We start from the raw sequence: 12,639 nt of genomic DNA, 5'->3' as shown, positions 1-12,639 counted from the left end.
CACGAAATCGATTTAACATGCTCTACAACTTTTGTCTAAGAAGTTTTCTCAAAAGGTGAATGAAAGAAAAAGTCAACATTTGAAACCCTTAAATGTTCGAAATGAAAGTAAAAGTAAAGAAATTCTCGTTTACCGTCCAAATGACTAGTAGACGGGTAAATCTAGATACGTGATGTAACACAATTACATTTGTGCTTCGCCGCTGGAAAAAGTTACGGATCGGGGCAACAATGGAAGACTAGGATGTGCATGAAAAGGTTCATTTAAAAGCATAATTGAAACTATTAGTAGAATGCACTTAAATACAAAATGAGGATACAAGACGTCAAATCTTAGTGAAGATTGATGAGCTAATAAATTCAAGCTCTACTGTACATAGCGAGCTAGCTGGAAAAAGAAAGACCATAGGGTGTCCAAGTAAGGAAGACAGTAGAACTTGTCATTTACCATGCGGGTTCGAAATTATAAATATATTGTTGTCTGAGCATGAGACCCATTCGCCTCTTCTAAGTGTTCAATAAGTCTCACGTAAGTCAAATACAATGACAAGTAATGACCACTCAGAGAAAAGTAATGTGTGGTACAAATATGTTTCAGTAATGTATACTTGAAGCTTTTCAATAATTTACTGGTTGTGTTGCGTATAACATTATCTTTTCATAGACGGATCAGCTGACTCAGAAGGATATGAAGTTTGAGCTAACTCAAAAGTATACAGTATAGTTCATATTTGGCATGTGGCAATACATTATCAGTTCAATGGATGTCGAAAATGATGGTAATTGTGGTTTTATAGTTGTGGCATCAGCTATGGAATTTAATAGAAAACATTGAGGTAAAGTGTGGACTGATTTGATAAATGAGTTAAAACTTAAAAGGCACACCCGAGCTTTATGAAGCTCTTTTTGGAGGACAAAGTGCTGTTAACAAACTCTGTAAATGACTTAACCATTTTGCTTCCAATATTGCACCTAAAAGGAATTGAATTAGATGGATCTACTAGAGATGGGGCATTTGATAGCAACCTGCTACGGAATAGTAGTTGACAATTTATCAGATGGTTAGTGCTTCACATTTCTCTTACGTGCATATACCGAGGGAAAACTAATTGAAGTAAATTACGTGAGATTGGCCTTGGATTTGTGAACAACAATCATTTTATTCAGGTAAAGAGTAGCATAGATCATTTCGCTAATTAATTTCATATATATGATTTTATGTGACTAATGAAACTTCTTATTTCTACACATATATGTTTATTGCTTGGGTACCCTTTGGCATCAATTACACCAAATTGGATTTACCATGCAGATGATAAAGCTAAAAGTTTGTACTTGAAATACTAAGACTGTTTCTAGTAGTATGATCAATTGCCACATCCTGACAGAGTGATGAACATGTCATTAGAAACAGTGCAACTTGACGATGACAATATGCTTGGCGATGAAATTGTTCAACTTGGTGATGTCACTATGTATGGCAAAGATGGTATCGTTTTAGCTCCGAGCTGCAGTTCGGTCTGGGTCGAAGGAGGATCCGAGCGGCAGAGAGGGTCGGAGTTCAATAGCTCGGGTGCAGGTCGGGTCTGGAGCAGTCGGAAGTCGTCTTTCCGATCTGGTTCGTAATGGTGTGCAAAGGAATAAAGGTACTTTGATTGTATAGTATGGGTACTGGGTGTATTGAAGAATAGAAATTGTTCTTGGTTTTCTGGGTATGAGTTTGTGCTTGATCTTGAGCAAAAAACTTGGTTATGGGTTATGGGTATGATCTGGGTTTATTCAGAAAAGAATCAAGATCAGTTGATTTTGTCTGATTTTGGAGAGAGGGGGGGAGAGATTGAGGATTGGCCAGATCGTGAGAGAGAAGAGGGAGAGAAAGGAGAGAAAAAAAAAAAATGAGGGAGTGAGGGGTAAAATAGTCATTTTGGATCATATTGTGTAAGATTTGAATGTCTGAGGAGTAACTTGTTAAAATTAGGATAGTAGGGACTGAACTGTCTACGCCCCAAAAGTTGAGGGAGTGACCAGTAATTTCCCCTTTATTTATTTATTTTTTGTATTAGTTTCTCCGAATAAGTAGTTTTCACCTAGCAAACCATATTGAATAAGTCGTTCATGTTCATCTTGCAAGCCATATTGAATAAATAACATTCCTATATAAATAGAGGACCAATTCATTTGATTATAAATTGGACGATGATATGCCAAAATTTACAAACTCAATAGAACATAGAAGAAAATTAAAAAGGTGTTTTAGGAAAACTGAAATTGAGAGAGAATTGAGTTGTGCTTTCATTGATAATAGGAGCCTCTTTAGATAGAGGATTATAAGCAGAGAATATAAGTCTTACAAGGAAACTGAATTGTACAATAATTAGGATATCTTCGAAGATATCTGTAAGACTAACCCTATTACAACTTGGACAAGTCACTTAGATTTTGGCCAGACACATAAATCAGATGTCCTTAAACACTCCCACTTGTGTCACCCCAACGTGGTGGTCTTCTTGTTGCCTCGTCAAAAACCTTGCCGAGTAACAAATACCTAGTGGGACAAAAATAATCTCGGTCGAAATAGAAAAAGAGTACAACACACCTTTCATGTTTCGAGACCATACATGTAGACATCTCCCCTTGATGACTACGATCATGGGAGTTCAGGGTTTCAGGGTTTAGGCTTCGTGCTGGTAATGTGTTTTAGGAAAATTGAAATTGGGATAGAATTGAGTTGTGCTTTCACTAATAATAGGGGCCTCTTTATTTAGAAGATTACAAGCAGAGAATATAAGTCTTACAAGGAAATTGAATTGATTAGGATATCTCCGAAGATATCTGTAAGACTAACCCTATTACTACTTAGACAAGTCACTTAGAATAATTTGGGCCAGACACATAAATCAGATGTCCTTAAACAAAAGGTTCGTTTTACAAAACGTCAAATATGCTAATATATACTAATCTTATTAAATAATAGTCTTAATATAGTAAAAAAATATGATATTTCATGATTTTAGAGATTAAGGGTATTTTAGGTACTTTGGGTATTTTATTTAGTAAAATATTAGAATGAGAAATTAAATAGGTGGTGTATATGTAGGGAGTGTGTGTTTAAAACTTCTCTACAACGAACTAGAGTCTCTATATCTATACTACTAAAAATGTAAGCTTTAGAAAAGAAAGAACAATTAAATTAAATGAATTTCGATCGTGACCAAAATCAAGATACGCTCCTTATAACTTCATTCCTTAATCGCACCATTATTAATTACTTTCTTCTGGCAGCGTCATTCTCCTTAATTCGTAATTAAATATGCAATTTTGTCTTTAATGCTACAGACTCTATTACATCTTGGCTTTCATTATTCTGAGAGATAATTATTACCGTGGTTTCTTTCCCTTCCAATTACTTCTCCAATAGTCATATCCACTCAGATCTCATAAAAACAAAATTTAATTAATAACTAAAAAACATCATATGTGAAAAAAAAAATGAAAAAAAAAGCATCATTTGTGTCTCATATATCAAGTAAGAGTTAATGGGTCGATATGCCAATTTAGGTACAAACACGGGTTTAGATGTTGAGGTTCTTATAAAAACGTAATGACATAATAAACCTCTCAACGAACCTTTCAAAAAAAAAAATTATTATTTAATAAACCTCTCAAGGAAATCAAGTTGTGTTTCTTAGCAATTTCTTGGTTACGTAGACATGAATCCGTGCCATAATATAGGACAGCGTCAGCCAGCCTAATTATAATACACGCTTATCACGATTTCTATGCGCTGTAGGGGAATTAGGCTGATCATCATGCCACAGCAGCAAGACACCATCTTTTTGTTCTTCACTGTTTTTTCTTTTTCTTTTTTGATAGAAAATGGTGGTGTGGACTACCACTCCGGGGCTTCGGCTTGGCCCCTCCCTATTTTATTTGTTGTTCTTCTCTATTTGTCCTCAACGTACTTGCTTGTTCCCATTTGATTCCCACCACACTTAATTCATTTGAAGCCTTTGTCTATATCAAATGCCACATTCACATATCATATTTGATATGAATCTCTTGAGTATCGATCTCTGCCAAAACATCTGGTCCAATAATAATGGAAATTTTCTTTTATCATCGATCAGAGAGTCAAAAGGGATTGGTAACTGCTGGTAAGACTAGGACCTATATATGCATGTGTCTTTCGTAGCACTAGTCTTACTCGTTTTCCATGGTCGGTCAATAAATTAATGGGAAATCATGTGAGCTAGCTGTCGTCATACTTTAATTTATTCTCAAGTCCCGCGTTCATACTATTTGAGCTAAGGGCGTGTGTAGCTGATGATCAGACTGATTGCTTATATATACCATTAGCTAGCTAGCTAGCTGTATCACAGCGAATTAACACCAGAAATAATACTATCAAGTATCAACTTGATTAATTATACTACTTAAGGGGCTGTGTGTGATACCTACTTACTAATTCCGGCAATCGTTCATTTCACTCTTATCTGGATCTGGATCTGCCTGTCATATTAACATGAAGCATCGTGTCTGCAATGTTACTCGTTGGTTTCTTTTCCTTCTAGTTCTATCAGTCGTCACAGCTCAAGAAGTTGGTAAGCATCCATCCATCTTAATTTTTCATAGTTGAATTACGTTGCTGTTTGAATGCACTGAGAAAGTAATTAATGGATGCAGAGGATGAGAGAGAGTTCGATTACGTTGAGGGAAGTGAAAAGGGGCCAAATCATTGGGGACAAATGAAGAAAGAATGGGCAGCCTGCAACAATGGAGGCATGCAATCTCCCATCGATCTTTCAAACAAGAGAGTGAAGATAATACCCAAGTTGGGGAAGCTAAAAAAGAGTTACAGACCTAGTAATGCCACCGTCAAGAATAGAGGGCACGACATTTCGCTTCAATGGGAGGGCGACGCAGGATCAGTTCGGATCAACGGAACTGACTACTTGCTTAAACAATGTCACTGGCATTCGCCGTCCGAGCACTCCATCAACGGCAGGAGGTATGACATGGAGCTCCATATGGTCCATCTCAGCCCCGATCCCAATGTGACAAACAAGATTGCTGTCGTCGGAGTCCTTTACAAGTTTGGTCGCCACCCTGATTCTTTCCTCTCTAAGGTAGGTCTGCAATGCATATGCTAATTAATTATGAAAAGTGATATTCACACTCGATTTTTTCACTACACTTTAAATAGGTAAAAATAGAGTATGAATATGAAATGTCAAGATCGTTTCACTTAATTTGTTATTAGAATTCATTCTAGATTCAAATTATAATGTTATGTATTTCAGTTGAGGAGGCATGTAAGATCCATGACTGATCGAAAGGAACAGAGGAACATAGGGAAGATTGATCCAAGAGAAATCAAAATGGGTGGCAACAACTACTATAGATATATGGGCTCACTCACTGTTCCTCCATGTACTGAAGGTGTCATTTGGACAATCCATAAGCAGGTACATGCATAACGTTGTAAGCCATTGTAATTAGCTTTCATCCAATAGATTTTAGTTTGGCAGGCCAGCAACCACAGCAAAGTGATTCTAAATATCTCAAATTGTCTGCAGATAAGAAGTGTCTCGAGGGAACAAGTAAAACTATTTCGTTCGGCTGTGCACGATGTAAGTGGTTCTGTCAACTCCATTTAGTTTCTAATTCTCAACTCTTTTCATCATTTGATAAATAAATAATAACATCAGGCCAGCCATAACATACATATTAAGTTTGATTAAATATTAATTGCAGTATGCAGAGAGGAATGCGAGGCCAGTACAACCACTCAACCTCCGAGAAATAGAGATGTATGATCAAACAGCAAATCAGGAGCAACACCAATAAGAACCTATCCACCAAATATATCATACCACCCTAGATATATATATAGGAACTATATATGTTTATGATAATCGATGGATCGATATCGACCATGCTAAAATGAGGAATTGTGTTTTATTGTAGCAGTGTTCTTCTACATCTACTTAATCTAATTTGCTACATTTGTCTTGTATAACGTCTGCATATATATTTGAATTAAGGATCCCCCGCCCCCAAAAAAAACACCAGCAAAACAATGGCATCTCCCACTTTTTCTGGTTATATAATTTGTCTTTAATATCAGTATGGGGATGAGATATGTAGCTAGTACTGGTAATACTGCTTCTAAAAAAAAAAAAATTGTGAATATTTCAAGGTAGGTGCACACAAATTGGCAAAGACAATAGAGACAGAAGTACATTTCAATAATCTTCCAAAATGAATAAACTAAAGTTCATTAGAAAAGTAGTAAATTTAAAATTGAATCAGAATAGAACATAACAGAAAAGGCGAAGGGAAAGAAAAAAAAATAACAATAATGAGCTCAAATTGAGTTCTCAAAATTAACCATGTTGACAATTGTTAGTATATAGCAAGTAGGGGTCATTCTATCCGAGGATTGAGGGTGCTCCTGCCATTTAAACGTCAAAGAAAAGAATATTAATCACAAGTATACATTATTTACAAAAATTACAAGAAAAGGGGTTTTTGATTTGTTTTTATTTCTAAACTAAATTAAATTAATTACATTGATCAATCAAACCATGAATCATAGATAAGAAGGACGGCAGAGATGTATGATGAAGTCAACAATCATTAACACAAAAACAAGGTAACAAATTACAAATCACGAATCAAAACATGCACTTGGACGAAATCAATCAAGAACAATGATGAACGCATGCAAAGTTCTTTTTACTTTCCTTAGTTAGATTAACTAGATGAATGCACCATAGTTAACCCTATTAAACATGCAATGCTAGTGAGTGATCAATCCATTAACAAAACATATTCAACGCAATAAGTACTTAGATCGAAGTATTGATTGATTTAAGAAAAACACACAAGTTAGAACGCTAATCAAGCATGCAATTCTCTTTGTTGATTTACCTAAGTAATTATAGGGTTTTCACTTTAATTAACAAGACCTAAAACGCTAGCATCTTATTATGGATTCAATCATGCAATTCGAAACCTATGCTGGCCATCAAAGAAATCTAAAACATGAAAGATGGGATTGAAGAACAAAACCAACAAACATCCAAGTTTATATATGTTGAAATCACAAATTTATAATCTGAAAATCCTAAAACTTTTTTCATGCTTCAAGGTTTAGGAAAACTAAACATCAATACACACACTTTATTCTAACAAAGAATCAAAACATCCATTCAAACAAAAAACATAGAACGCTATAGAATCTGATTTTTAAGTTACAAGAACATGAAAACCGAAAACAAAAGATAGAGGTCATGGTTACACTTTTAAAGAAGCTTTAAGAACGCAAGAAGATCTTCAAAGGTGGTGGACGGCAAGGAGGCTCACGGCAAGGCTTATGAACAATGGAGAGGCCGAAACTTTGAGAGAATAAGGGGAGGAATTTCAAAAGTGATTCTAGGTTTTGATGATGTTTTTCACATCTCACAACCCCCTTCTTATATAGTGCACGGCATGGCTAGAGTTTCCTAGGAATTCTCCTCTTGTTGCATCATTCTACCAATGAGAAAATTCCATGAGAATTAGAGAACAAGTAAATTCCTCATTGCCGAATTCACCAATGAACCTAGACCATATTTCGGCCTCCATGCATGTAAAATGGAATCAGGAATCCTAAATTGATATTTATTCTCTTTATTTTCCTTTCCAAATTCCATACGAATAGATTTTCTCCCAAACTCTCCCAAAATGGAATTGCCGAAATCTTCTTGAATATTCTTGTATATATGGCAAAAACCAAATATTATTGGTTTAGGATTCTCCCAAGACGTCAAGAAGGGTCTAGAAACTCATGTGCAAGTCACATGCTTCAATCTTTGGGCCAGGCTTTTCAATTGGACAATTTGAAAACCCATTCTTCAATTGTCGAAATTCTTGTGCATTTTATAACATTTTTGAACAATCTCGAGTCATCTTGAAGCCACAACATCTCCTAGCCTCACCAGGTCTCCTAGTAGCATCAGGACTCCTAGTATGATCAGGTTTCCTAGTCCAACTAGGACTCTTCCATTTCTCATTCCCAAACATCATTCTTCCAAGCTCATTCCTATTTCAATTGGGATTTCTTTTTCTGGTAGGATTAGGAAAACTTCATTTCTCCATTTCTTTCTCATTTATGTGCCTCATTTCTGCATTGCCTTCATTTCTTTCATTTCCGGATCTTCTTAGCTCATTTCCTGCGTTTGGAGCTCAAATGTACCTAAATACAACAAAACGAGTTAGAAATGATATTATTAAAGGAATAACTAAGTAAAATGTAGAGAGAAATGCACTAAAAACATAGGAAATATTAGTCTCATCAAACAAATTGAAAGGCATACAGAGTACAAGTAATGTAGCGATATACATATCTGGATGTGGTGATTAGAGAAACAAATTAGAGCCTAAGGGTCAAATCCAGGTTACCCATTTCACAAGCATTCTATGGATTATCACCCTGGAAAATTCTAGTGGATGTTAATGTATGACATACACTAATTTTTTTGAATATTTTAGGCTGTCAGATATAACTAAAATGCGAAATATATCTGATAGTCAAGAAAATTCAATAATGGTAACCTGTTTACCCGTTAGCCTGTATAAACATTTTTTTTTTTTTTTTGCAAATTTCCAAATTACATATATCCAAGATAAAATTTGAGACTCTCTCAGAAAAACCCTAAATTGAAAGTGCAGGTGTGAACTTGTTCAATTTTCTTCCGGTACAAATTTTCCTTCTGCTAATAAAAAACCTTAAATTGAAAGGGAGAAGACCGGAGGAAGGAGGAAGTGTTGACGGATAGGTAAATTTTCTGATACCATATTTGTTTTCACTTTCTGCAGCATGATTAGTTGTAACTCGAAGGCCACATTCTCCGCTCTAATCTCCACCTACCACAATGCCTCCTTCGCCTCCACTGTCATCTATCTCTACGCCTCTCTCTCTTCCTCCCCTTGCTATACCTGTGATGCCCCGGAAATTCGTATTTATTTTCCGAGAATTTTCCGGAATCTAATTTTTGGTTATTGGACGGTTTCGTGGTTCCAGGGTGGAGCGGAAGTGTTTCGAACTTTTATTCGCTCGAAATGTTTCGATTCAAGAGTTGACTTTTTATAGATTTCAATTTTGTGAAAACTTCCTTCACGAAAGTCGTAGAGCGCGACGATACGAGTTCGTGGACATGTGGAACGCGGAAATCGGAGTTCGTATGAAGAAGTTATGGCCTTCGGAAAAAGTTTCCATTTTGGTATATATGGGATTTTTCCGGAAATTATTTCAAAATTTTCAACTTTCCATTTTCGGAAAGCTTTCTCTCTCCCCGAGCCCGATCGGTCTCCTTCGCCGGCAGATTTCTCTGCCGTCCGGCCACCATAGGCCGCGATTCTTCTCATGATCTCTTCACCTCAATCCCCTCTTGAGGTCTGTGGAAGAATTGGAGCATGAAACAAGCTGTGGAGGGCGGTGCAAGACCGGGATGTTTGGTGGCGGCGCTGCGTCGAACACAGATCAAAACTTCCGATTCTGGCCACCTCAGGCGGTGATTCTTGGGGGCTTTTGAAGCCCAGAGAACGTAGATGCTTCCATCCAAGCGGCTTGTAACGATTCAACATGTGGAGCTCGAATTTGGAAGATTGGGAATCTAGGGTTCATCGGTTTTCAAAACTTGCGAGGTATATTCCGGCCAAATGGGTTTGATTCAGACTTTGTTGTAGTTGGGAAAGTTGTAATTGGAGTTGAGATGAAGATCTTTTGTTTATGAAGTTTTGTCAAATTTTGACTTTGGATGGGCGGCGGCGCCGCCACTGTGGTGGTGTTTTCCGGCTGCTTCCGGCCACCCCAGGGACAGTTTATATTCCTGATTTGAATCTACTCGTCGATACGAGCGTTTCGATATATAGTTGGTAATTTTTGGAAGTCGTATGAGCATGTTTTGAATTTTCAAAGTTTTAGGGTTTTCGGTTCGATCGATGTTCGATCCGTGAGGATTTGGCCGTCCGTTTGACTTGTAGTTTTGTTATGTTGATCGTATAAGTGTTTTGATGACTTTGTGTGGTCTCGGATGAGGATCCAACCGTTGGATCATCCTATAATTGTGTTTTTGGTGAATTATGTGCTAAGTTGAGATTGTATGTGATTAGGTGTTTGATGGAATTGTTTTGGGCGAACAATTGTTGATTGTGTGATCTCGGCTGTAAGAGAAGACGCAGCGGGATTTAGAGGTGAGTAAATCTCACGTGGTTCATTTACGAACCGAGTTGCATTATTATTCGGTTTAATCATTAATTGTGAAATCGTTTTCAGAAATAAATATTTGTTTTAAAATTATATGAACTTGATCATCAACGGTTCATAGGTAAGTAAAATGAAGTTTTATTATAAAAATGATTTTTCATGGGTTTTGTATTTGTGAACTATAGTTGGTATTAGTAGCATTCCTGAGCGGGTGACTACGTATATATATATTGACGTGGAATATATATATTGGTGCAGTTGTGTAATGAGGTGGAATTAACATGTTTTGTGAATTCGATGTGGCTATTGTTGTGATTTAATTTTCTAAGGAAATGATGAGTTTTGGTTCTTTTTGAATGGAAATAATTATATTATTGACGTTTCGTAATTTAGAGTTTTACTTGTTAAATTGTGTTGGTGGTTTGTAGTGTGAAAACAATATTTCAAAATTGATTTCTATATTGTTTTGAAATGGGAGTTGAGCTTTGAAAACAATATTTGTTGCAGTCAATTATATTGTTGTGGTAAGTGTTGAGGTGGTGTAACATTTTGAGTCTTGTGTGACTTTTCAAATGTTTTGGTCTACGGATTGAGGGTTACAATAGTGACCGAGGGTGGTTATCGGAATCATGCCCTTGGCCGAGGTATGGTTACGACTCAGTTAGAGCTCTAGTCTGTTCGCCATTGTATGTCATGATGGGTAACAAGCAGGTTACTTGCAACTCATGAGTACGTGTTTTTAAAAGAGAATTTGGGGTGTATTCTTCTTTTAATTGTCCAAGGAGGGACGTGAATTTCATATTAAAATGGGGAGTTGAAAATAATGTGATTTTGTCACTTTGGTGTTGATGGGTGATCATCGACTGTAGTGTGAGTTGTTGACCTGTGTGGTGATCTGTGTGGTGATTGATGTTATGAATGGATGTTTTTAGTAATGTTTTCTATTTATTTCTATTATTGAATTGTTTGTTTTTTTGGTAATCTCCTGAACTAAATTATATGCAGTGATTACTGTTTTTGGAATTGATTGGTTTTAAATGTAATTCCTTGAACTAAATTGTATGCAGGGATTACTATGATTTTTATTATCTGTTTTAATGTAATTCCCTGAACTAAATTGTATGCAGGGATTACTATGATTTTTATTATCTATTTTAATGTAATCTCCTGAACTAAATTATAAGCAGAGATTACTATTTTCTGAATTAATTGGTTTTATTGTAATCTCCTGAACTAAACTATATGTTGGGATTACTATGATTTTGAATTGTGTGTTTTTAGTGATCTCCTGAACTAATTTTCTAAGCAGGGATTACTGGTTTTATTTACTTTAATGATGTGAGTGCAGTTGTGGTTGAGACTCGTAGTGAGTCAAGAAATGTTTTATCACGTCATTGTGGTGATAAGTGCTTTATGTTGAGAGGAAAGAAGTGTGATTTCGTGGTTGTGTTGTCGAGAATGAAAATGATTTGAAACGTCACTGAGGTGACAACTACTTTTGTTGAGTCAAATGAATGTTGATTTTGTAGTATTGAGAAATTAGAAGCACGAGTGACGTGAGTCATTTTAATTGAGTTTACTCACACGAGCTTGCAAAAGCTTACCGGGTTTGTTGTTTACAATCCCGGTGCACTATTCCATGGTGTAGGGGTTATTGTGCAGGTTAGAATATCGAGTGATCGTCGTCGAAGCTGAGGTGTACGTTCGGTAGCGTCGACGTCGAAGGGTACTCTTATTTTTAAGTCTTCCGCTGTGTAGTGAGTTGTGGTGGGTGCGTTTACTTATTGAATTGTCATTCAGTTTAATTTGTAAACTATCTGTAATGTAATATGTGACTCTAAAGAACGAGTCGGTATGTACATTGTGAGCTCAGTTGTTTAGTTGCTTAATTTATTTGGAAAATTTTCTATGTGTTTTTCTTGTGCTTGTTAAGTTATCGCGTTTCGGATTTGAATTTATTTATTCAAAATTCGGGGCGTGACAATACCCACCATGTCTTGACCTCTTTCCCGAACTCAAATCTCTCTTTGTTCAACCATGCCATCAAATCTCTCTCTGTGAATTTCCCGTCGATCAATTCCTTTTCATTTTCATACTATTCAATTTGTATTCTGTTTTTGGTTTGCATCTATGATAAGTAGTAACTGACTTTTTGTGGCTTTGTGCTTGATGTAAAGTTTGACTAGTTTGATTTTCAGGTGGGTTTCTTGAGTTCATAATCTCACAGTTTGTTTGATCATGTTAGTGTAGCTGCTGCTCTTTGCTCTATAATTTTACTAGGTCTTCCCACCTTGATGTAGTCCATGCCTGTATATCTCTATTTATTTGTTTTGAAGCTCTTATATGTACTAGCAATGAGATGCGAATCACCAAGTTTTAGTTAGCTAT

The 12,639-nt window shown here is 36.2% G+C and overlaps 1 protein-coding gene across 1 annotated transcript; it reads left to right on the top strand.

Moving 5' to 3' along the window:
- Positions 1–4,366: 4,366 nt before the first annotated feature.
- LOC133731918 (alpha carbonic anhydrase 7-like) lies at positions 4,367–6,018 on the top strand. Its single transcript, XM_062159366.1, has 5 exons — positions 4,367–4,600; positions 4,683–5,125; positions 5,300–5,464; positions 5,576–5,629; positions 5,754–6,018. The coding sequence occupies exons 1-5, from the start codon at positions 4,522–4,524 to the stop codon at positions 5,844–5,846; spliced, it is 834 nt and encodes a 277-aa protein (XP_062015350.1). The 5' UTR covers positions 4,367–4,521; the 3' UTR covers positions 5,847–6,018.
- Positions 6,019–12,639: the final 6,621 nt, after the last annotated feature.

The sequence above is a fragment of the Rosa rugosa genome, chromosome 2 (genome assembly GCF_958449725.1).
Source record: "Rosa rugosa chromosome 2, drRosRugo1.1, whole genome shotgun sequence".
Classification (NCBI taxonomy): Eukaryota; Viridiplantae; Streptophyta; class Magnoliopsida; order Rosales; family Rosaceae; genus Rosa; species Rosa rugosa.
The sequence above is the reverse complement of the archived record's forward strand: the minus strand, read 5'-3'. Positions and strand labels throughout refer to the sequence as shown.